General features: G+C 40.7%; 1 protein-coding gene across 3 annotated transcripts in view; it reads left to right on the forward strand.

Annotated features, from left to right (window-relative positions):
* PLEKHH2 (pleckstrin homology, MyTH4 and FERM domain containing H2) overlaps nt 1-24,527 on the forward strand; it is a 62,232-nt gene extending 37,705 nt beyond the window's left edge. For 2 of the 3 annotated variants that reach the window (XM_083604829.1, XM_083604830.1), the window contains exons 14-30: nt 991-1,077; nt 2,470-2,628; nt 3,804-3,884; nt 4,245-4,424; nt 5,018-5,126; nt 8,779-8,891; nt 10,209-10,388; nt 10,725-10,822; nt 11,496-11,673; nt 11,979-12,134; nt 12,819-12,916; nt 14,155-14,296; nt 15,354-15,499; nt 16,095-16,224; nt 17,556-17,642; nt 20,334-20,471; nt 21,367-24,527. In XM_083604829.1, coding sequence (XP_083460955.1) covers nt 991-1,077; nt 2,470-2,628; nt 3,804-3,884; nt 4,245-4,424; nt 5,018-5,126; nt 8,779-8,891; nt 10,209-10,388; nt 10,725-10,822; nt 11,496-11,673; nt 11,979-12,134; nt 12,819-12,916; nt 14,155-14,296; nt 15,354-15,499; nt 16,095-16,224; nt 17,556-17,642; nt 20,334-20,471; nt 21,367-21,552 — 2,268 coding nt within the window. In that variant the 3' untranslated portion in view covers nt 21,553-24,527. Of the gene's footprint in view, nt 1-990; nt 1,078-2,469; nt 2,629-3,803; nt 3,885-4,244; nt 4,425-5,017; nt 5,127-8,778; nt 8,892-10,208; nt 10,389-10,724; nt 10,823-11,495; nt 11,674-11,978; nt 12,135-12,818; nt 12,917-14,154; nt 14,297-15,353; nt 15,500-16,094; nt 16,225-17,555; nt 19,528-19,756; nt 20,472-21,366 lie in introns of all 3 variants that reach the window. The other variant, XR_014545799.1, reaches the window with a different exon arrangement.
* Nucleotides 24,528-24,925: the final 398 nt, after the last annotated feature.

Raw genomic sequence — 24,925 nt, forward strand, 5'->3', positions numbered from 1 at the left:
TTGAATGCAAACATTCTTTAACAAATCAAATATGCCCTCCTATCAAAAATGTCCAGAAAGATGGGCACAGTCTATTCAGAATTAGACTGCTCCAATAATAATAATAATAATATGACCCAAGTTCCAATAGCTACTGCTACTTCCTGTTCTCTTCAGCAGTCAAGGGCTAGACATAGTTTCTCTCTGGATTTAAGGAGGAATATGTCATCAGACTCACACACACATTTAGAGGTGTGTCTGTTCTTCCTGACCCTACAGCTAAATCCAGAGCAGATTCTGTACCTTCTTCATTGCAGCATGTGGTCAAATCAAGGTGGAGCATTCCACTGAACAACATGCATTTGGTGGCATATGCTAATAAATGTTATGTTTTTAGACAACTCGTCATGGAACAGCTGAAAGTTCCCAGACATAAATTGTCCTGTGGCTAGATTAGTATCCCACCCTCTGCATGCAAAGGACGGGGATGCTCAATTTGAGACCCCACAGACCACAAGTTGGATCTGGAGCTAAAGCATATTCATAAGTCAAATGCATTATCTATTAGAGTTTCATGTGTGGTTTCTAGATTCAGGTAGATTCTGTTTTCAGTAGAATATCTTGATGTAGCTGGAGGATCTTCTAGATGAGCCACAACAAGAATTAAGATAACATAAGATGCTGACATTCTTGCAGAACATTTCTGAAAATTTCCAGGGCAACAGCATTTGTAGCTGATGCCACAATGAGTTCTCAGCCAGGCTCTGGCTGTGCCATTGGGAGATATACAGTACGTGGCTTCACAGCTTGTCTTCTTAGCCCTTTGTTGGAAGAAAACCTTTTGGTGAGGAGGCATTGAAGTAGACAAGAAGGCCATGCTTTCAGTGAAGAAAGAGGGAAGCTGGTCCTTTTGATGTTTCTTCTATCCCTAGCAGTCATTTCATCCCATCAGATCAATTGAAAGAGGAGGAAATCATCAGTCTCATTTTTCTCATTTTTTTTCTCCTACAGAGTGATGTAATACGTAAACCCCAAGGTCAGATTGAACTAAATGCATCCAGCCGTATTGTAAGAGGTGATGGAAAGCAAACAGTTCAGGTACCTCATTAACTTTCTATAATGAAAGAATTTGGCCTTCTCTGACCACACAGGCAGAGGGACAAACCCCTTCTTAGTGACATTTTACTGGTCTTGCACAATGAATTTTCAGTGGCACTCAGAGCACTTCCACTCAGCCGTTTATTGACTAGGTGCTGCTCATGCATAGAAGTTTTTTTGCAGCTTCTACATAATGTCATCCTCATCAGAATACCACCCCATTCACTCTTCCTCATGACGCGGCAGCTAAAAAAGCCAATGCAATTCTGGGCTGCATCAATAGGAGTATAGCATCTAGATCAAGGGAAGTAATAGTGCCACTGTATTCTGCTCTGGTCAGACCTCACCTGGAGTACTGTGTCCAGTTCTGGGCACCACAGTTCAAGAAGGACACTGACAAACTGGAACGTGTCCAGAGGAGGGCAACCAAAATGGTCAAAGGCCTGGAAACGATGCCTTATGAGGAACGGCTAAGGGAGCTGGGCATGTTTAGCCTGGAGAAGAGGAGGTTAAGGGGTGATATGATAGCCATGTTCAAATATATAAAAGGATGTCACATAGAGGAGGGAGAAAGGTTGTTTTCTGCTGCTCCAGAGAAGCGGACACGGAGCAATGGATCCAAACTACAAGAAAGAAGATTCCACCTAAACATTAGGAAGAACTTCCTGACAGTAAGAGCTGTTCGACAGTGGAATTTGCTGCCAAGGAGTGTGGTGGAATCTCCTTCTTTGGAGGTCTTTAAGCAGAGGCTTGACAACCATATGTCAGGAGTGCTCTGATGGTGTTTCCTGCTTGGCAGGGGGTTGGACTCGATGGCCCTTGTGGTCTCTTCCAACTCTATGATTCTATGAAATCCAGATTTACTGTTTCTGCAGGGGTTTTTTAATTACTGGATTTTCCATGAAAATAGTAAATCCAGATTAAAAAGGAAAATAATATTGGATAGCATTTTAATGAAGACAAAGTTGTGTAGCCATTGAGGAAACTCGCAGGCATGTGAAGCACTGAGTCCACAGTTAACTGTTCCAGGTGTCTCCAGAAGTGAATTAGGAAGCTCCTGTTGGAGTAAAGCATCAAGTAGAAATTTTGAAGGAACTTAAAAAAACTTCTGATAAGATTTACAACATTTTTCAGGAGGCTTTGATATGCCTGGAATGGAAACTAAATGATCCTTTAAGAATTTACTCTGAGAATTTTTAAATATCTGTTGATGACTTGTAAAGAAATATTTGTTCAATTAAAATACTTAATAGCCTCTCCCCCCAGTATAACTAGGTTAACTTCAAACTCTGTTTATTACATACTTGATGTTTAAATGTAGGTATGAGTAGAATATGGTTATGATGATTTGTATTACCACAGTTCAAGGTTATTTCTTCCATCACTTTGCAGCTGACTACTGAAAAACGAACCTATTACTTGACTGCAGATTCCCCAAACATATTAGAAGAATGGATCAAAGTTCTGCAGAATGTTCTTAAAGTACAGGCTGCGAGTCCACTTTTCATTCAACCAGATGTCAAACCTGCCATGAAAGGCTTGCTTACCAAGGTAGAAATCCTTATTCTCCAGTACTATCAGCTTTGTTTTTGTAAATTAGCAAATTCTTTGCAGATAGAATTAAGAGATGAAGGTGAATTTCAGAAATAGGAGTTTGGGAATATAGCAACTCCCCAATTCACAGCCCAAACCTTTTCTAAATTTGAGTACAATGGGTTAGCCATTGCTGGTCAGTACCCTCCAAACAACCTTACTTTTGCAAGGGGTGGAGGTCTGATGGTGGGAAGGGCTTGTTGGGGACAGTAAAGGCTTTGTCGATTTATTCTTATACTTGGAAACTCCTGAGCATGTTCAGAAGCGTTATTTCCTGCAAAGGTACATGGGGCTTCCAATTTCCTGTCTCCTGGCCCAGTTCATTGAATTGGAAGCCAAAGGAAATTAAAATATTTTTGCACAACCTGTTAACTTGAGGTTAAAGTTTGCTTGGGCAAGGGAGCTGGGAGCATTCTTCTCAAGGCTGGGTTTTTGTTCTTCCCTAGAAAAGCTCACCATGTTCCTGGGCTTTTTCTGAGAATTCCCAGGGGCAAACTAGATGTAACATGAAACACCTCTTTTGTATTTAAAAAATACAAATAATATAAGCTTGAGGAACTGGCAGTTGTGATCAGAGCAGGCATAAAGGGGAAATTTAATCATTTTCTCTCCACTGCAATCGTCTGAATCTGGTATTTGCTTGTGGAGAAACCATTCCAACATTTCTATCATTGAAAATGGTCCCTTGTGTATTTAAAATAAAGTAAAGGAATGTAAGGGACAGGTGGCGCTGTGGTTAAACCATAGAGCCTAGGACTTGCTGATCAGAAGGTCGGCGGTTTGAATCCCCATGATGGGGTGAGCTCCCAATGCTCGGTCCCTGCTCCTGCCAACCTAGCAGTTCAAAAGCATGTCAAAGTGCAAGTAGATAAATAGGTACCGCTCTGGCGGGAAGGTAAACAACGTTTCCGTGTGCTGCTGTGGTTCGCCAGAAGCGGCTTAGTCATGCTGGCCACATGACCCGGAAGCTGTACGCCGGCTCCCTCAGCCAATAAAGCGAGATAAGCGCCACAACCCCAGAGTCAGCCACGACGGGATCTAATGGTCAGGGGTCCCTTTACCTTTACCTTTAAAGGAATGTATAGGTTCAAACTCAGTACATACTAGGCATTCTTCAATTTATTCACTTGCAGGTGAAACATGGATATTCCAAGAGAGTGTGGTGTATGCTGGTTGGGAAAACTTTGTATTATTTCCGCAGCCAAGAAGACAAGGTATGTCTTTTTAACCTATTAAGGTATTAGAATTCATTTCTACTTACTTGTGACTTCAAGGTCGGAAGTCCTAGGTCATTTCTTAGTTCTCTTGAGACTGTGTGAGTAGGTACAAAGGGGTAATTTCACAAATTCAGCATTTGTTATTGGAAAACAAAACTTGAACCTGTAATTCTGGATGAAGGAAACATTCGTCGGTAGGAAATGTGTGTATATTATTGCTAGGACAGTGGCAACAAGAATGCTAAACTGGGTCTATCCCCTACATGCACATATACACACACAACTTAGTATGATGTTTGTCAGTTTTTCTACCAGTATGCTTTTCTCATTTACCTTACCTGATGTCTTTGCTTCTAGTTTCCTTTAGGCCAGATAAAACTCTGGGAGGCTAAAGTTGAAGAAGTTGACCGGTCCTGTGATTCAGATGAAGATTATGAGGCCAGTGGCCGTAGCCTGTTATCAACACACTATACAATCGTCATCCACCCTAAAGAACAAGGTCCCACTTACCTTCTTATAGGATCCAAGCATGAGAAGGTAGCAAATGGTTTATAATGTCTAGTCAATTTTTAATAGTGAACATAGAATAATGTTTATCAAAGGGAAAAGTAAGTGGCACTGTGCAGATTCAGACATAATGCTAAAACTTAATTGAGTGTTACAAGGAGGCGCTGAAGTGAGCCTCAGGCTTCTTTAGTTCCCCTTTACTCTCAGAAGCTGAGGGTGTGTGTGGAATATTGACATCTTTCAGTTTAAGTATTTATTGTATGGTCTGTAGATTGCTATACAGCTATATGGTATTCATCATGTGGGTGTGTATGCTGGAAGCAAAGCAAATTGGAGAATTTTAGTAATATTTTGATTATGCTGGGATGTAGAATGGGTTTTTATACTTAACAAAAACGGTTTTTTAAATTCAAAATGTGGTATTCTACTAAATTATACTCAGAGTAAACCTACTGCATTAATTTCAGTGGGCCTCTTCTCAGTAAAACTTTGTTGAATACCACCCAAACTTATGTTTGGGAGTAGATTGATCTACAAGGGTGTGGTTTTTACTTATACCAGACTGTTCTAGGTAATTAATAAATAAAAGCTAAAACTAATTTATGAAATGTTTTATTTTCTAGGACACTTGGCTCTATCACTTGACAGTTGCTGCTGGAAGCACAAATATAAATGTTGGGACAGAGTTTGAACAACTTGTCTGCAAGTTGTTAAATATCGAAGGTGAACCCAGTAAGTCAATTTCTTTTATTGCAAATTAGTTCGTATATTATATGACTATATAGTTGTTCCAAACTTGGCAAAGAAGAAAATAAGCTATTATTCCAGACATTTTTAAAAATTGGAAATACAATGCCATCTTGTAGTTTTCAAAAAGCTCACATAGGACTTTTTCTTCCAGGTAGAAGAGGCTGCCCCAGCAGTCCTTTCTCTATTGCATGAGGTTGCATGTTCGAATCCTGTATGGGGCAGCTGCATATTCCTGCATTGCAGGGAGTGGACTAGACAATCCTCAGGATCCCTTCCAACTCTACAATTCTATAATTCTACGAGTTGGGCAACCTGTGGCTCTCAGTCTAATTTCACACAGATGGGCGAGCCCAGAGGGAGAGAAGAGCAGGAGGGGAGGAACGCTGAAAATGGAGGAGATGGGGTAACAAACCCTCTCCAAGCAACCTGTCTTTTCCCTAGCAACCTGCTGGACAAAGAAGGGTTCGGGGAGAAAATGGGTTGCAGACAGAGAGAAAAGGGGTGGCCTCAGCCACCTCCAGCATGGATCCCCCCTAAAATAAGTTCCCTAGTCCTGGTTAAGGGGAAATCAGGTGCAATGGACCAGTTCTTCAAACTGAAAACTTGGTATATGTAGAATGTTTTCAACTTGTTTCATTTGATTTGCACATATACCTATTTGATTTTATTAAAAATATCTCTTCAACGTACCTGTCATAGTTAGACTTGATAGAAAATCTTTGTCTCAATTAAGCCATCAAAGCTTTAAACTCTTGACACTGTCACTAGCACTGTGATTTTACTAGACAGGAGTGGTGTAGCAGGGGCCTATTAACATTTTACAAAAATACAGTGATATTTCTGCCCCCTAGAAGTTTGAAACAGTACACACTGAAGCCTCCTACGTAGGATTTCAAATCATCAAGTACATCATTTGGGGGTTTGCCCATTCAAAAATAAAATAACATTTAGGAAGCATTGTTGCTACTTTTTTCAAATAGTGTTTTTAAAATGGTTGCATAATGCTTTGAGGAAAGAGCACAGGGGGAAATGTAGATTTAGTAAAAGCATATGTGGTATTATGCCGGAGTATTTGTACAAATATTTGTACACACACATCTTGCCTTATGTGAAATTGTTCCTTTTTCCAAGTTGATGATGATGATGATGATGATGATGATGATGATGATGATGAATAGTTTTGTTTATATAACTCCCTTCCTCTCAGTGGAGCCCAGGGTGGTGAACAAAACAATAAAAAGTATGTCACTTGTACATTATAATTTTAATATATTTTCAAACAGCATAGCTATAATAACAATATACAGCTGGACAATAATACTGTTAAGACCCAGGACATGTTTCAAAAGCATAGGCAGACAAATATGTTTGTAGCAGAGAACTGAAACTTAACTGCACAGGGGGACAATTGCATTTTCCCAGCAAAGGAATTCCATAGTTGGGTGCTGCCACAAAGAAGGCCCTGTCTCAAGTAACCATACCATGGGCCATGCCCTTGGATGAGCTCATGAGCCAGGCATCTCCATCTCTTCTCAAAGATGGGTTAGTCAGGCACTCCTTTAAATTTGTATGTCTGTCTTAACTTTCTTGTAGAGCAGATTTTCTGAGGAAAATACAATCTTTAAATAATCTTCCCAACAACACTATACTAGCTACTATGGATGTGGAATCTCTGTATACCAACATCCCACACAACGATGGTTTACAAGCTATAAGGAACACTATTTCAGATAAAACCACAGCGGACTTTGCCACCAAACTCTGCCAATTTGTCCTTACCCACAACAACTTCAAATTCGGTGATGACCTGTTCCTTCAGATCAGCGGCACAGCAATGGGCACCCGCATGGCCCCACAGTATGCCAACATTTTCATGGCAGATTTAGAACAACGTTTCCTAAACTCCTACCCACTCAAACCTCTCTTGTACCTGCGATACATTGACGATATTTTTATCATCTGGACACATGGTCAACAGACCCTGGACACCTTCCACCAGAAATTCAATGATTTTCACCCCACAATCAACCTAACAATGAATCAATCTATGCAAGAAATACATTTTTTTGGACACTGCCATAAAAATACAGGATGGACGCATAGACACCACCTTATACCGTAAACCAACTGACCGACAAACATATCTACATGCCTCTAGCTACCATCCCAAACATACCAAACAGTCCATTGTATATAGCCAGGCACTACGTTACAGCCGTATCTGTTCCAATTCTACAGACAGAGACTCTCACCTAAGAGATCTACAGCAAACCTTTTTAGAACTAAAATACCCAGCAGATGAAGTTAGACAACAGATCAACAGAGCCAGACAGATACCCAGAGAGAACTTGCTGCAAGACAGACCCAAAAAAGAAAATAACAGAACACCTCTAGTCATCACATACAGTTCCCAAGTTAAAACAGTACAACGCATCATCAGAGATCTACAACCTCTCCTGGACAATGACAGTTCTCTTTTTCAAGCTCTGGGAGGAAGACCTTTCATTGCCTACAGACAGCCACCCAATCTTAAACAACTCCTAACCCACAATAATACTACTACCAGACGTAACACGGACACTGGCACCAGAGCCTGCAATAAACCCAGATGCCAACTTTGCTGCCACATACACCCGGATAACACCATTACTGGCCCCAACAACATCACACATACCATCTCGGGACTATTTAATTGCTCATCGTCTAACATTGTATATGCCATCAAATGCCAACAGTGTCCTTCAGCTCTCTATATTGGACAAACAGGCCAAACCTTACGCCAAAGAATAAACGGACATAAATCGGACATCAAGAATCACAAGACAGAGAAACCAGTAGGAGAACACTTCAATCTCCCAGGACATTCTATACAAGATCTCAAAGTAGCTGTATTACTACAAAGGAATTTCAGAAATAGACTGGAAAGAGAAGCTGCTGAATTGCAACTCATTACCAAACTTAAAACCATGGAGAGACCTGGTCTGAACAAAGACATTGGATTCTTATCTCATTATACATGACAAAGCCATTTTTCACCTTCTCACCCCTTGCTTTTTCCTGTAAGACCTATTGCAGTCGTTAAGAGTTGTCAACAGGCTCATCACAGCTATCTGCCAATCACCCATTCCCACCACCCTTCTGAGTAATACCCCTCCCCACCTTCTCACTATATAGAAGGATCTGGCAACTTCTGTTTCAGTGTATCTGAAGAAGTGTGCATGCACACGAAAGCTCATACCAAGAACTAACTTAGTTGGTCTTTAAGGTGCTACTGGAAGGAAAAAAATTTTTTTGTTTTGACTATGGCAGACCAACACGGCTACCTATCTGTAACTTGTAGAGCAGAGTTGGGGAACCTCAGTCCTGGAGGTTGAATGTGGTCCAGCAGGCCTCGTAGTATATCTTGATTTCAGTAAAGCTTTTGACAAAGTCCCCCATGATATTCTTGCGAGGAACCTAGTAAAATGTGGGGTGAATGGCGTAACTGTTAGGTGGATTTGTAGCTGGTTGACTGACTGAACCCATCAGCTTGTCAACTTCATGTTAGGTCTCTCTTAAGAAACTGCAAAAGACTAGTTCTAAATAATAATGTTATTACTTTAAATAGATGACTGTGTCTCTTTTTGTGTCCCAGCTTCCCAGATCTGGAGGCACCCTGCACTTTGTCACAGCAAAGATGGGATTACATCTCCTCTTACAACCCTCCCATCTGAAGCATTGCAAACAGAAGCTTTAAAATTATTTAAGGTAAAAAAAAAGTAACTTTTTATGTGGTTGGGAATGATTTTTTTTTTTAGTATATTTTATTTGAAATGGTATAGAATGCATATTATAGTGCAGCCTTTTTCATGACTGCTCAGACAGTAACTCCCATGAGTTCAATGGGACTTCTAGGTAAACACCTAAAAACATTTAATAGGAAGTAAGCCTGATTAGAAGCAACATCACTTCTGAGTAAACTTACTTCTGAGTAAACACACATAGGATTGTGAATTTGAATATTGACTTTCAAAAACCAGCCTTGCAGAAATGCCTAAATGTGCCCAGACATTGGCTTTGATAGTTTTCTATAGGATTGCTGATCAGATCGTCGGCGGTTCGAATCCCCGCAACGGGGTGAGCTGCCGTTGCTCTGTCCCAGCTCCTGCCAACCTAGCAGTTCGAAAGCACGTCAAAGTGCAAGTAGATAAATAGGTACCGCTCCGGTGGGAAGGTAAACGGCATTTCTGTGCGCTGCTCTGGTTCGCCAGAAGCGGCTTAGTCATGCTGGCCACGACCCGGAAGCTGTATGCCGGCTCCCTCGGCCAATAAAGCGAGATGAGCGCCGCAACCCCAGAGTCGGTCACGACTGGACCTAATGGTCAGAGGTCCCTTTACCTTTACCTTTACTCTCTCGTAGCAGTGTATGTGTGTTTCTTTGACTAACTTCCTACACTTATGAACCACCTTGCTTCCAAAGTGCCAAAGGCAGTCTACAATTTCAAATAATGGCTGAGAGTGAGGAAGAGGGAAATATTCAAATTCATAATACAGCTCTTTCATGATGTTATATAAATAAATTACACAATAGAACTGGGGAGGTGGTTTGTGAAGGAAACATGGGAGAGAGCATGGCTCAGTGGTAAAGCAGAGCATGTGCTTTGCATGCAGAAGGTCCTAAATTCAGTCCCTAGCATTGCCTCTTAAAAGATCAGACAGCAGGTCATGTGAAAGACCTTTGCCTAAGACCATAGAAGGCCATAGCCACTCAGAGTAGACAGCACTGGGCTAAGTGAACAAATAGTCTAATCTGGTACAAGGTGGCTTCATACATTCTGATAATTCTGGGAAGGGAGGAGCCAGCTAGCAGTTGGTTCCATAGAACTGATTGCCCTCCTCCAGATTACTATATCTGTACATCAGCCACCCATTGTCAATGAAGACAAAGCTCTTTCAAGTTTAAATTGGTTTTTTTAAAACCCTTGTAATTCAGTTTAAGTTGATATGCAACCCCCCCAAAAAATTTAGATTTAATTAAATTTAAAATGCAAAATGGAAATTATTTTTTCCTGTTCTCTGTTACAGACTTGCCAGTTGTTTATAAATGCTGCTGTGGACTCTCCTGCCATTGACTACCATGTATCTTTGGCCCAAAGTGCTTTACAAGTCTGTCTCACACATCCAGAGCTTCAAAATGAAATCTGTTGCCAGTTGGTTAAGCAGACAAGAAGGCGGCAGCCCCCAAATCAGATGGGACCAGTGCAGGTACTGAACACTTTTACACCTGTCCTGAGGGATTGACTTTGATGAGTTTGTACCAAAACTTCTTGGTTACAGTGAACAGGTGGAGGGCGATCCAGAAGATTACAACATGGGTGGTCTCTGTACAAGGCGGGTGGCAGAAAAGGAAGGGGAAGGGCATGGAATGCAAAATGGGCAGCAGAATAAGAGAGACGAGTGGGTTCAGAAATGGGGCATCTTCTTTGCCCTACGTTCCTGGTTGTTCAATGTCCACTATGTTCATAAGCCTCCTTGTGCTTGGAGGCTGTTTGATTCTGAAAGAAACTTCAGATTATGATGCTGATCTTTCTCCTTGCCCAGGCCTGGCAGCTTTTAGCACTCTGCATTGGACTCTTCCTTCCACAGCACCCATTCCTTTGGCTCATCAAACTTCACTTGAAGAAGAATGCAGATTCCAGGTATACCTTCCAGGAAAATCAGACCATCAAAGGCTAAATGATTGCCTTCTGTTATGAACGAGTATAATTTAATGGCTGTAGAAATGCAGCACTGTTGCTTCTACAGATGTTAATTCTTTTTCATGTTAATTATTGACCTTGCTCCATTGGTATTGCTGTTAATTTACATATTTCATGTTAGTTCCCTGCCCAAGTAATATAAAGCCTTTGGTTTGGCCATTTATAAAGTTGTAACTCCACTGAATATTGAAATGGGGTCATTGGCATTACACTATCATTCTGTTTTTCAAGTTTTTCAACTTTGGAAACTGTGATATTGGAATAAAAGTTAGTAGACACACATGCATTTTACCTGATCCCTCACACCTGGTTAAAGAAGACCAGGTTAAAGAAGACCAGGAAATTATGAAAAAGACATTATAATATGATCTCAATCAAAAACTCAGTTGTTGGTGTGCATATTCACAACATCATCCTACGTTTCACGTTTGGATCCCTGTCCGACTCATATAACCATTCTTAGTAGGGGATCGGAAGAAAGAAGCAGAATAGACTGCCATGTGACTTGTCAAAAACATTCTTGAACATATTGTTTAACCATTATATGTTAAAATAATCTGTTGAAATCCCTGCTGTTTTCAGTTTGTTTTGAAGCCTTGTTTTGTGTTCACAGAACTGAATTTGGAAAATACGCAATTTACTGTCAACGATGTGTAGAAAGGACACAACAGAATGGTGACAGGGAAGCCAGACCATCAAGAATGGAAATTCTTTCTACACTTCTAAGAAATCCCTACCATCATTCCTTACCTTTTAGTATTCCAGTGCATTTCATGAATGGCATATACCAGGTAGGCGTGAACCGTAAAATGATGGAGTATTGGTTGTGCTGTCAGAAATATTTAAAGATACTGTGGCTCTATTTTCTTCCTCGTCAACAAACAGATTGATATTTTTTATCCATTGGATAAATCGTTTGTGCTTTTCTTTAAAAAATGTATGGTTTAGATCTGAAACTTCCCTTCCACGGGATACATTCTGTAAATGGAAGAGCATCTTTGGATACAACCTTCTGTATGTACCAAGATTTTCACCACGGCACTTGCTTCTTCAATATCTAAGCTTTGTGAGAACTTGTTTCACTTGTTTTGTCTAGGTTGTTGGCTTTGATGCTTCTACCACAGTGGAAGAATTTTTAAACACACTCAATCAAGACACAGGAATGAGAAAACCAGCCCAGTCGGGTTTTGCTTTGTTTACTGATGATCCTTCTGGCAAAGATGTAGAACACTGTCTTCAAGGAAGCATCAAGGTAAACAATCCCTTTAATGAGCTCACAGTCAAAATTACCTTTGACTTGCAAAAGAAAACATTTTCCTTATTTAAGTGTGTTTCATTTTTCTTGGCGCACATTGACCGGGGCGGGGAAGCAAACAAATGCTTGATTGTTTTAAGCACAAATGGTAGTTTTAGAAAGCTCATTAAAGATAGCTGTGGGAAGACAGGGGGGACTTGAAAAGGATTTATGGGAATATTTTTGGTGACTTTGTGATACATGGGAATGGTGTTATAACAGTTTCCCATATGGGTTTGTGGTGTATTGCTAAACAGGAAGTGGGGAAAGTTCTACACCACTATCCACACAGAGGACACTCTGTTGATGTCAATATTTTCCACAAATATTTAACACAAATTTATGGGATAAGCCCTACAGCAGACAAGTATGGCATACTTGTCATGCACAATGTTTTCCATTATCATGGTAGCAAAATGGTCATGTCACATTGATTTCAGTGATAGCTCCAGGTCAGATGTCCCTAGGCTTTCTCATATCCCACTAAGTTAAATGGGGTTCACCCCCAGAAAAGTTTGCATGGAATTACAACTTAGGTCTTTTAGTGATTATTGCTGTAAAATCAATACTAACTAAAGTGTACAAATTCTGTTTGGGCGTATTTTGCCATAACTGTGTTCTGCCTTGTGGTTTTCCTTGTAGATCTGTGACATTATTTCTCGATGGGAGCAGGCATCTAAAGAGCAGCAGCCTGGGAAATGTGAAGGCACAAGAACAGTGAGACTGACTTACAAAAACAGGTATGTAATACAAACGTGTCTCTCGGAGTCATTGCTCTTAGATATTTTTATAGTCTATTTGCAGCCAGAGATGAGCTCCCATAACTGAATTCAGTGCCAGGGCTCAAGAAGTCATCATGTGAATTAATAGTTTAATAAGAAGTTAAGCCCATGAGCCAGGAATGGGGAACCTGTGGCCATCCAGATGATAATGGACCAATTCCTATCAAGGTACAGATGTTTCAGCAGGGTTATTGTCAGTTTAGCGTTAAAGAGGATGTTAATTTCATTGGCCTACATAAATGAATAATCTGTTTAAAGCTGGTAATTATTCCTCCAGGTATTTATACAGAGCATCATTAGCTTTCACATTATCTGACCATTCAATAGCACAATTTCAAGTCCTTACTAGAACTGATTGTGAATTTTATTTCATAAAAATTATACACTGCTTAATTGTAAAAAGAAAAAACCTTAAAGCAGTTTACAAAAAGATAAAATAATAAAATTGAAGAAAAAATCTCCATACTTTAAAACATACAAAAATTAAAATACTAAAACATATTAAAATTACCTCCACTCTCTAAGCATCTGGGTAAAAGGTAAAGGGACCCCTGACAGTTAAGTCCAGTCACAGATGTCTCTGGGGTTGCGGCTCTCATCTCGCTTTACAGGCCAAGGGAGCCGGTGTTTGTCCACAGACAGTTTTTCCGGGTCATGTGGCCAGCATGACTAAGCCGCTTCTAGCGCAACGGAACACTGACACCAGAGCAGAGCACGAAAACGCCGTTTACCTTCCCGCCAGAGCGGTACCTATTAATCTACTTGCACTTTTGGGGCGTGCTTTCGAACTGCTAGGTTGGCAGGAGCTGGGACTAAGCAACAGGAGCTCACCATGTCGCAGAGATTCAAACCACCGACCTTTTGATCGGCAAGCCCAAGCCTCAGTGGTTTAGACCACAGTGCCACCCATGTCCCACGCATCTGGGTAGGCTTGTCTAAACAAGAATGTTTTTAAGCAGGTGTGAAAAAGAGTACAGTGAAGGTGCCTGCTTGGTATCAGTAGGCAGGGAGTTCCAAAGTACAGGTGCTGCTACACTAAATGATTGAGTTCTTACACATGCGGAATGAGTATTATGTGGCATCTGTAATACTAGTACCTTTTCACTTAGTTACTTGGGTAGACTCGTGAAATTTTCAATTGTAGTTTGTAGTTTCAATTTGTTCAATTTGTAGTTTGTCACTCTCTCTTTTTGTAGGCTGTATTTTTCAGTTCAAATACGTGGGGAGACAGAAAGGGAAAAGCTGCTGTTGATGTATCAGACAAACGATCAGATTGTAAATGGGCTTTTCCCTGTAAACAAAGAGCTGGCACTAGAACTGGCAGCACTTATGGCACAGGTAAGGATCATTTGTGGTTGACCAGATTTGTAATTTAAAAGTACCCTCCACACATTTCTTTTGGGATATGAAATAGCAGATAAATCTAACAATAACATTTTGTATCTTGGGACTTCAGCATACATGGAATTATTCTGTTTTTTTTATTTACAACAACCCTGTGAGGTAGGCCAAAATTGTGTGACTGGCCTAAGGTCACCCAGTGAATTTCCTGACTGAATTGTATTAGAACCCAAGTCTGCCCAGTCAAAGTCCAACAAAGCTGACTTGCCTTATATAACCAAGACTGGGAGTGGGGGGAGCGTGAATTGGGAGAAGTAGATTTGACTGACCTCTGCCCACCTTCAGGTACTCGGTGCAGCATCAACCAAGGTTGGCTGTCCCTGTGGTCCATATGACATGCAATCAGTTTGCCAGAAAACCCTTTGTGTCTTGGAGTGGGCCTTTTAACTGTTGTTGGGCCAGCAGGACAGATGGTGGGTGCTGTTGGTTTACCCTGTTGCCTAATGGTCTCCCTGACCTAGATGTTGGAGGTAATATTGAACATAGTGTTGGAGAACACCAGGGTGGTGTTTCTGAGTGGCTTCAGACCAAGGTTGCTTTGACTGGTCTAGCTTTGGATTTCATGCCCTCCATGGCAACCATGGGGCTGTCACAAGTTGTCTATCAACCAACTCATACGGCAGGGCACAAACTGGATTTAATCTTCAATTCAGGATGAAGGGGGGGGGGGTTTGAAGGAATACCTGGATCCTTTGCTGGCAAGGGATGGTGGGACTTGTAGTCCAAAAAATTTGGAGGGTACTAGCTGGGTGAAGACTATGTTAGACTCTTCCGTGCAATTTTTTTCTCTGTGTGTGTCCCATTAATACTCACAGTTCAGCTATTAAATATGAGATAGCTCATAGATTCTTGTATTTATTATTTATTCAATAAATTTAATATAATTGGCAGGTACTTGAGAATTACATATTAGACTGTAGATACTGAAATAACATTGAAGTGCGGAAATATGTATGTAAAAACAATCTTACCTATTTCTTTGCATATCTACTAGGTGGAGATTGGGGACTTTGAACGACCTTTCTCAACTCCAACAGGGCAAATCACTTCTCAGTCAAAATCTAATCAAACTTTAAAGCAAGTTGTGGAAAAGTTTTACCCCAAAAGATATAGGGATGGATGTTTAGAAGAACAATTGAGGTATGCTGCTAAAGGCTTTACTCCCCTCCCCCCCAATTTAAAAAAACTGAATAGGGAAAGTGCAGTTTTTAGTCTTTATCATTTTTTGTGTTATTATTTAATTAAATTTATTGTCTTACTTATTGCAAAACAACCACAGATCTCTGAATGATGGGCAGTATAAACACCTTCAAAAGAAATGATGCTATTGTCTGCCAAAGCATGTTCTCGGATTAACTGCCCTAGCCTTGTGACCTGTAATCATTTTCCTGGCCCCATATCCCTATTCTCCAGTTATTTAGAAATGGTCTCCTGCCATTACACCATTCCTTGCCCAAACAAAAGTGCAAATTTTACTGAAATTTAAAACTCCACCAGCAGACTTAGAGTAGGCCTGTGCTTTGGGAAGAGAGAGAAAGGAATGGAGCACTATTTTCAGGTGGCCCATTTTATTATCCCATTTCTTAAGAGGCCAATTTTAATTTGTAGACTGAGATAGCAAAGAGAGATCAGAATACTTAATTATCACATGTTGGATTTTGATTTGAAATGCTGTTTTGCTTCTTCCTCTCCCTGCTACTTATGACTTAAACATCCTTATGCTTAATGTCAATAGACAGCTTTGTCAGCGACTGTCAACAAAATGGATGGCTCTCCGTGGTCACAGTGCTGCAGACTGTGTGCGCATTTACCTTGCTGTTGCTCGAAAGTGGCCTTTCTTTGGTGCCAAATTATTTGCAGCAAAAGTAAGACTTTCTTTCTTTCTTTCTTTCTTTCTTTCTTTCTTTCTTTCTATCAATTATGCAGGCAGGGCCACACAGATAAGTGTGTATACCTGGGTCCTCCTGATGTCTTTGGACTCCAATTCCCATCAGTCCCAGTCAGTATTGCCAGTGGCTAGGGATGATGGGAGTCGTAGTCCATCGGGGGGGGGCACTAGTTCCCCACCCTAGTGGGCAGGATTGCAGCATGACTGCAATCCTGTATGCATAAGGAGACCCATGCACCTAATTGACCCACATCCCTTAATTTTAATGAGTCTACCCTGAGTTAAACTTGTAAGTAGCAGAGAAGTTGGTGCATGAGGCCTTCTAGATTTGTCCCACTCCCACTTAAGACAAACCTGCTGGATCAGTGGCCAACCAGATTAGCACAACAGAAATCCATCCACCTGCAATTCCCAGCAACCAGTATTCAGAGCTATGCTGCCTCTGACAGTGGAGGTAAAACAAAAACGAATTCATGGAGGACAAGGCTATGTGGTTTCTGGGGGGTGGGGGTTGTTCCTGGAAATTATAGGCCAATTAACTTAAAGTTTATCCTGGGAAGATTAGTGGAAAGTATTGTTAAAGCTAAAATAACCAAGCATATAGAATAACAAGCCTTGCTGAAATAGAGACAGTTCAGCTTCTGCAAGTGCAAGTACTGTCAATAAGTAGATATAAAGAAGCAATCCTTGTACTTGGACTTTCAAAAAGCTTTTGACAAAGTACCTCAGCAAACAGTGGCGTAGCGTGGGTTGTCAGCACCCGGGGCAAGGCAAGTAATTTGCGCCCCCTAACCCGTGGATTTGCGCCCCCTAACCCGTGGATTTGCGCCCCCTAACCCATGGATTTGCCCTAACCCCAGATGTTGCACCCGGTGCGGCCTGCCCCCCCTGCACCCCCCACGCTACGCCACTGTCAGCAAAGGCTCCTGCATGAACTTAGCAGTCATGGAATAAGAGGAGAGGTCCTCTTATGGATCAGGAATTCATTAGGAAGCATAGAGTATGAATAAATGTATAGTTCTTCAAATGGAGAGATGTGGAAAGCATTGGTTATTGGGACCTATGCTTTTAAATGCAATTCAGTGTTAGCAAGTGTAATGTTCACACAGAAATAGAACTATATAATAATGATATCATTTTTCTCTGTCACCTCAGAAATGCAAAAATACTTCTATTGCTTGCCTTCAGTCGCTTCTCTTTTTCTCGTATCTGACTATCCTCTACCTCAGTAATTTAAAGCAGTGCATCAAATAGTTCACTTTTATTCAGTTCGTAGTTGTAGCTAATTTCAGTATATCTTCTTTCTAGCCTCTGATAATATCAACATTGGAGAGTTCTTTGGTATGGCTTGCTGTTTATGAAGATGGCATAAACATTCTTGAATACAGCTCTATGGTAAGGGAAGATAGTTGAAAGAAAGGGGTAATACAAAATCTGTGAGCCATGTTAACCAATACAGTCTCTCTCCATTAATCTTTAACAAACTTGTGCAATGGGTTAATATGTCCCGTGCACTTAGAATCTGAACTAACAGACTAAGCAGCTAACTATTAAAGGAATTGCTTAAAGGTTTGCATTTTAATAAGTACTAATGTGAAATTATGCTCATAAGTGCCATGTGCGGTGTTTATGTGTGGGAACTTTTGTGTCCATACCTTACAGTGGCATTTACCCAAAAAAGTATTCTGAAAGGAAGGGTTCCTTTGAAGCTGCTCCCTATGAGAGGGGCTGCCATTGGAAGAAAATATGTGCTAATTTTAGTCCGTCTCTGCGTTTGTTTTTATTTTCCCAGTATTACTACATGCACACGAACACACACAATCATGCATTAATATATACATGTCAAAAAAAAGATAAAGGACCCCTGACAGTTAAGTCCAGTTGCGAACGACTCTGGGGTTTCAGCACTCATTTTGCTTTACTGGCCAAGGGAGCCGACATTAGTCTGCAGACAGTTTTTCCAGGTTATGTGGCCAGCATGACTAAGCCGCTTCTGGCAAAACCAGAGCAGTTCACGGAAACGCCGTTTACCTTCCCGCGAGAGCAGTACCTATTTATCTACTTGCTCTTTGACATGCTTTTGAACTGCGAAGTTGGCAGGAGCTGGGACCGAGCAACGGGAGTTCACCCCGTCATGGGAATTCAAACCGCCAACCTTCTGATCGGCAAGCCCTAGGCTCAGTGGTTTAGACCACAGCGGCACCCGCGTCCCCATATACATGTCTATATGAAGATAAATATTCTGGATAGAAATAGTTGGGCTAATGAGCCATGTGCTGGTAACCTTCAGGTGGTGTTCTACATAGAGCTGCCTTTGAAAGCTGCACAGAAGTTACAACTGGTGCACAGTTCAGTGAGCAGGGTGCTAAACAGCAGTATTAGCAGAACATCTATTACACCTGCCCTCCAAGGCATGCACTGGTTATCAGTTTGTTTCCAAGCTCAGTTTAAGGTGTATGTTACTGTGCAAAGCCCGTATCATTTCAATATCTGATGGAGCATTTTCTCCCATGTACACTTGCCTAAAATTTAAGATCATCAGGGGAGGCCCTGCTTGCAGTACTGCCACCCTTTGATGCGCAAGGGATAGTGGCAGATGGGAATGCTTTCTCTACAGTGCCTCCCAGATATGGAACTGACTATCTTAGGTGCGCCTGGTGCCTTGATGGTATTTTATTTGCTGCTTAGTAAAGATCTACTTCTTCACCCAGGCTTTTGGGAGCACATGAATTATTTTAGATTAGATTGTTTCTCCCCCCCCACCACCACCGCTCTAGCTTCTTCACTGTAGTCATCTTTTGTGTTTTAATTCTGCTTTAAAGTGATATTTTAATATTGTTTTGTATGTTTTATTGACTATATGCACCCTACCTGGGATTCTGCAGTGAAGGGTAGGTACCAGATTTAAATAAATAAATATGATGTAGGGCATGGGTTGCCAACCTATTGAGACTCAGTTGGAGACTATGGAAACCATTGTGGGTACCACACACACTCATTGCAACCACCACTACACAGGCTAGGCTTTAAGAACAAAATAGTTGTGGGGGTTTACCCACCTGCAACAATTAGGATTGAAAGAAGGCAAATTGTTGGAACCAATTTTCTGAGGCATTCATTGCAGTGGGGCAGGGGGGGAATTTGGGCCAACAGCTGGGAAGAGGGCGGGGTTAGCTCTCCCCTCATCAACTGTGACCACCACCACCCCGCAAAAAAAAGCATCCCCTGTTGCAATTAGGTTTGGAAACAAAATACAAAACATTCTATTGCCTCCAGTGCAGTGGTACCTCGGGTTAAGAACCTAATTTGTTCTGGAGGTGCGTTCTTAACCTGAAACTGTTCTTAACCTGAAGCACCACTTTAGCTAATGGGGCCTCCCGCCACCCAATTTCTGTTCTCATCCTGAAGCAAACTTCTTAACCCGAGGTACTATTTCTGGGTTAGCGGAGTCTGTAACCTGAAGCATCTGTAACCTGAAGCATCTGTAATCCGAGGTACCACTGTACAAGGCTTCTTTCAAGCCTGATTGCAGCAGAAAGTCTTTTTCAGCAGGGCGTGTGTTGCAGTTGAAGAGAGGGCAGTTGAGCCTTCCCTTTGCAGTTGTGACGCCCACCCCACCCCACCCCCCAAAAACCTCCCTCCACTAGAGTTAGGCTTGAAAGAAGCCTCTTGTTGGCTATTGCTTCTTTCGGGCTTAAAATGGCAATGCAGAAGGAGTACCAAGGAATGGTGAGGACCAAGAAAGGTCATGGTGGGCATGTGTAGCCACAGTATGCAGTGAGCCTGCCACAAAATAGCTTATTGGGGCATATATGGTGTTGGTCATGTAATGGAAAGATGTCGGCTGCAATTCTTGCAAACTTAGCTAACCGTAAGCACACTGAACACAACCAGACTTTCTTCTGAGTAGATATGCCTACATATGGTGCCATCCACTAGAATCTTTTAAAAAGACATTTATAATTATTAATTAGCATATTTTCATCAGATTTTGTAATGAAGGAATTATATTCAAACTGTAAAAATCTATTTTTGCTCTTTTTCCTGCTTGCATGAAACTTTTGTTTTTTTCTTCTGTTTTTCAAGAGGTTAATAGTGACATATTTATATAAGAACCTAATGACATTTGGAGGATATCAAGATGACTTCATGCTGGTGGTCAACAATGTGCACACACAAGAAAAGCAAACTGAAAAGTTCTTGTTTGCTATGGCCAAACCAAAGGTTGGTATGTTAATTGGTCCTTTGTTATCTTGCATATAGAATCAGAGAATTGCAGAGTTGGAAGCTACCCCAAGTGTCATTTAGTCCAGCCTTCTGCAATGCAGGAGTCTCAACTAAAGCACCTGTGACAGATGGATTTTTAACCTTTGCTTAAAAACCTCCAATGAAGGAGAGTCTGCAACCTCCTGAGTAGGTCCATTTCACTGTTGAACAGCTCTTACTGTCAGAAAATTCTTCCTGATATTTAGTCAGAATCTTCTTTCTTGTAACTTGAAGCCGTTGGTTCGAGTCCTAACCTCCAGAGTAGGAGGAAACAAGCTTGAAGATGGCTATCTATCTTCTCTCAGTATCCTCTTTTTCAGGCTAAACATACTCAGCTCCTTCAATAGTTTCTCATAAGGCTTAGTTTCCAGACCCTTGATCATCTTGGTTGCCCTCCTGCGCGCACATTCCTGCTTGTCAATATCCTTCTTAAATTGTGGCGCTAGAACTAGACACAGTATTCCAGATGTGGTCTGACCAAGGCAGAAAGGAGTGGTACCATTAGTTCCCTTGATCTATACTTCTGTTGATGCAGCCTAGAATAGCATTAGCTTTTTTTTTTGGTGTTGCTGCATCACGCTGTTGACTTATGTTAAACTTGTGGTCCACTAAGACCCCTAGATCCTTTTCACGTGTACTACTAATAAGCCAGGTGTTCCCCATCTTATATTTGTACAGCTTCCTACCTAACATTTCTCACTGTTGACATTTATATCGTTAGTTTGGAAATACCACTTAAGTTCAGCCTCTCAATATGCTGTAGGTTATAGCCCTGTTTGCTTAGAGTTGCAAACATTTTAGATGTGCAGATGGTCTTCTACATCTCTAATTTTTGCTATTTCAATTTTTTTAGATTCTTGAGATTACGCTACTCATCGCTAGTTATATTAACGATTTCCATCAGCAAAAGGGAGCTGCTCACCACCTTTCTGCTCCAGCGACGGTGTCTCCACAGGCAGAAAGACAGAAAACTAAAGACATAGGGTGTCATCCATTTATGTTGAAGAACAGACCAACCAAAGGACCTACCTTGTTATGAAAAGATCATGTGCCTGTGAAAATGCATACTGGCTGAATGTTTATGTATTTTGGGTACTACATTGGAAAAGGAATGTCTGATTGAAGTTGGATGAAATACTAGTGATGCTTACCATGAGCCAATTCTGCTCCCATGTGTGACCTCCTTTTTCTCAATTACTCCAGAGGCACCCAAAGTATTACGAAAACCAAACATATGGACACATGCATGTTCTTTATATTCGTCTGCCTGGATAGGCAGAAGAAACACTGTGAACCTGGTTAATAATTAGTAGTTAGAAGTGCAATGCTTTGAATACCAATAGTTTCATACACGCCCTGCCCTTTCTCCACTTCTTTGTGGTCCTTTTTGGTTTTCCTAACTTGTTCCTGGAATTAAAACATCTAAAGCAAACTTCTAATTAAGCTGTGTGTCAATTTTGGAAGGATAATGTATCAGATGACAACAGCTACTGTTTGGGGCTAATATTGTTCCAATCAAAGCATTCCAAAAAAACATTCCATAGGCATTAGATTTGTGAAAGGTATTTCTTTTTTTAATGACATTTGCTCTTAAAACTGCAATTGTAGGAGTTCTGCTAACAAATACCAGTTTCAAGGAGGAGAGTGGTAGCATGTTGAATCTGAATGATGTGCTTTGGGGCCAGAATGTACCAAGAGAACAAAGGATAATTCAGACTGCCTAGTGTGAGGGCAATTCTTTGACATTAAAAAAAGTATTTTTTAACTTTCATCTCTATTATATGTAAGGAACAGTAGATTTCACACTCCAGCTGAAAGTCATTGAATGATAAGTAATTAAATGCTGAGGTATGTAGTAATGTGCTTTTACATGTGAATTGGGTCTAAGTGACACTGCTCAACTTGAAAATTTGCTTAGTGTTTAAAAAGCCTGATATCTAGTCTCTATTTTCAGGTAGATCTCCCTTCTTTACCTTTTCCATCAGCTCTCCTTATCTTGTACAGTCGTACCTTGGAAGTCGAACGGAATCCATTCTGGAAGTCCGTTTGACTTCCAAAACGTTCAGAAACCAGAGTGCGGCTTCTGATTGGCTACAGGAGCTTCATTCGGAAGCCATGGAAGCCCCATCAGTCATTCGGGTTCCAAAGAACGTTCACAAACCAGAATACTCACTTCTGGGTTTGCAGCATTTGGGAGCCAAAACATCCGAGTAACAAGGCGTTCGGGATCCAAGGTACGACTGTACTGTAAATCTAGTCTCTTAAATTGGAAGTTTAAATTGGAATCAAAGCAACCTTTGATTTATTTATGTACAATACTTGTAATCACTGTAGAATATGAGTTGTGTTTGAGCTGATGCAGAGTATTAGCATTATTGTACACATGCAGATTATCATTTGATGCTGCACTCAAGTGATGGGTATATGTGCGTGAACTCAACCTTACTTTTATTTAGCTGTGTATGAGCAATACTGTTGTTTAAACAAAAGACACATCTGTCTGGTCAGTTTGTAGTATTTGGCAAAGAAAAGCATAATCATTGGTGCTTTAAATCACTGATTTATATGGTCAGAGTAATCTATCATTCAGGCAATATTTATAATTTCCTTTGATAACTAGAATTAGTGAATATGAACTTTTTATTAAATGTTTATATGAAGTCTCTGCCTTTAAATGAGCTGAAGGACATCTTTTTAAAGGGTCGTGGATGAGGTATTTTCTTCTTAAAAGAATGTCTTATACATCCTTTACAATATGGACAGGATCAGGCAATGTAATAGGTACTAACAACAATAAAAAAGCTTCAGCCAACTTAAAGAGAGCCAGGCCTAACTAATGTACCTCTGTGGGTAGTCTACAACTCCCCTGTAATTGCAGATCCAGCCTGCCATCTAATACACACAACTTGGGAATAGTTACGCACAAGTCTGTACCGTTAACCTCCCTGTTCACGTTCTCACTTGTTCGTTACAAGCAATGTAAGCTAAAGGGGGTGGGGGCAGAGAAGGCACTCATATTTCTTAGCCCCACCCCCGTTAAAAAATACCCAGTTACTATACTTGTACGAAGTAAATAATTTTACAGCTAACCGTTCTATATTTTTATGGAAGGGTTGAGGTTAAAATAGGTATGCGCCCGCATCTGCAGGCTCTTCAATCTGTGAAATAAACTGAAAGTTTTATTTAGTAACTGCAAACTACGAGATGCTAGTTAAGTTGCTAAAAGTGGTAGAAAGGTTAGAGCATTTTCAGATGTAGCCTGCCACCACTGTGTCATTTTTTTAAATCTGGAAAATGAAAATGACACGTCAGAAACCATGTTATATTTAATTTTAAAATACCTATGTATATTCATGGTTTTTATCATACATATAAAATTCTACATTAGTCATCATGTTTGTTGCTTCTCTCAGTGTATGTTAGTAGCAACCCCCTTATGGTTCAGTTTTAAATTATTGGAGGAAATTGTTGTATCATACATGACCTCAATCACTCTGATCCAGCGAAGGAGATCTGCACACATAAGCTGGCTTCTGTGTGCATACCATGTACTGGATATCAGTAGCGTCAACTGGATGCACATTGGCGTGATCAATCTGCTTGTGCCCGTCTACTGCATTGATTTCAGTAGGATACACATGCATCTCTGTCTACATTCTTGTACAGCTAGTCTCACATACATTTTTTTCTTATGTAGCTAGAGCTAGATCGAGAGATCTTTATCAGTGATGGGTACAGGAGAACCATTTATGTAGAGATGTTTAAATTGTATGGGTTCCGATTTATGTGATGCACAAATAATGAATTGCTGAAAAATATCTGCGGTTTGTTGAATTACGTGTAGTAAAGAAATATTGGAACAGAACAGGTACTGAAAGCGAAAAAATAATTATAAAACATTAATTTATGTGTAAGAGTATTTGTATTTATTTTGTGGATATTTAGCTTTTATTGCATAAGGTATTTTTTATATGAATGTAAACCACCTAGCAAATAAAGGCATTGTCAAGGAAATCTGTAGTATTTTATGATTGCAGAATTCAATTAATCTGAAAAGGTCTCGTACTTTACAGTCCGAAACCCCGCCCTCCCTGCTGTTGCAGTCCACACGTTTGTGTGTGTGTGTGAGAGAGAGAGAGAGAAAGAGAGAAATATTCCAACAACAGTCACATGAAAAGAGCCCCATGGAAGCAGCAGCAAGCAACTGAGTCAATTCTAACTGCATAAACCTATACGTGTCTATTCACGTACACACACACACGTGTACACTGCCGTGAGCGACTCGCTTAAAAAATGACGGCGGCAGCCAATGCATAAAATCATACAAAAGCCACCAGAAACAACGAACTAAAGGCTAGAGATCTGACAAGTCTCCGGGGGTGACTGCCACCTCTCCGATGACCACTTACCCC

Source organism: Podarcis filfolensis, assembly GCF_964270895.1.
Source record: "Podarcis filfolensis genome assembly, chromosome: 3".
Classification (NCBI taxonomy): domain Eukaryota; kingdom Metazoa; phylum Chordata; class Lepidosauria; order Squamata; family Lacertidae; genus Podarcis; species Podarcis filfolensis.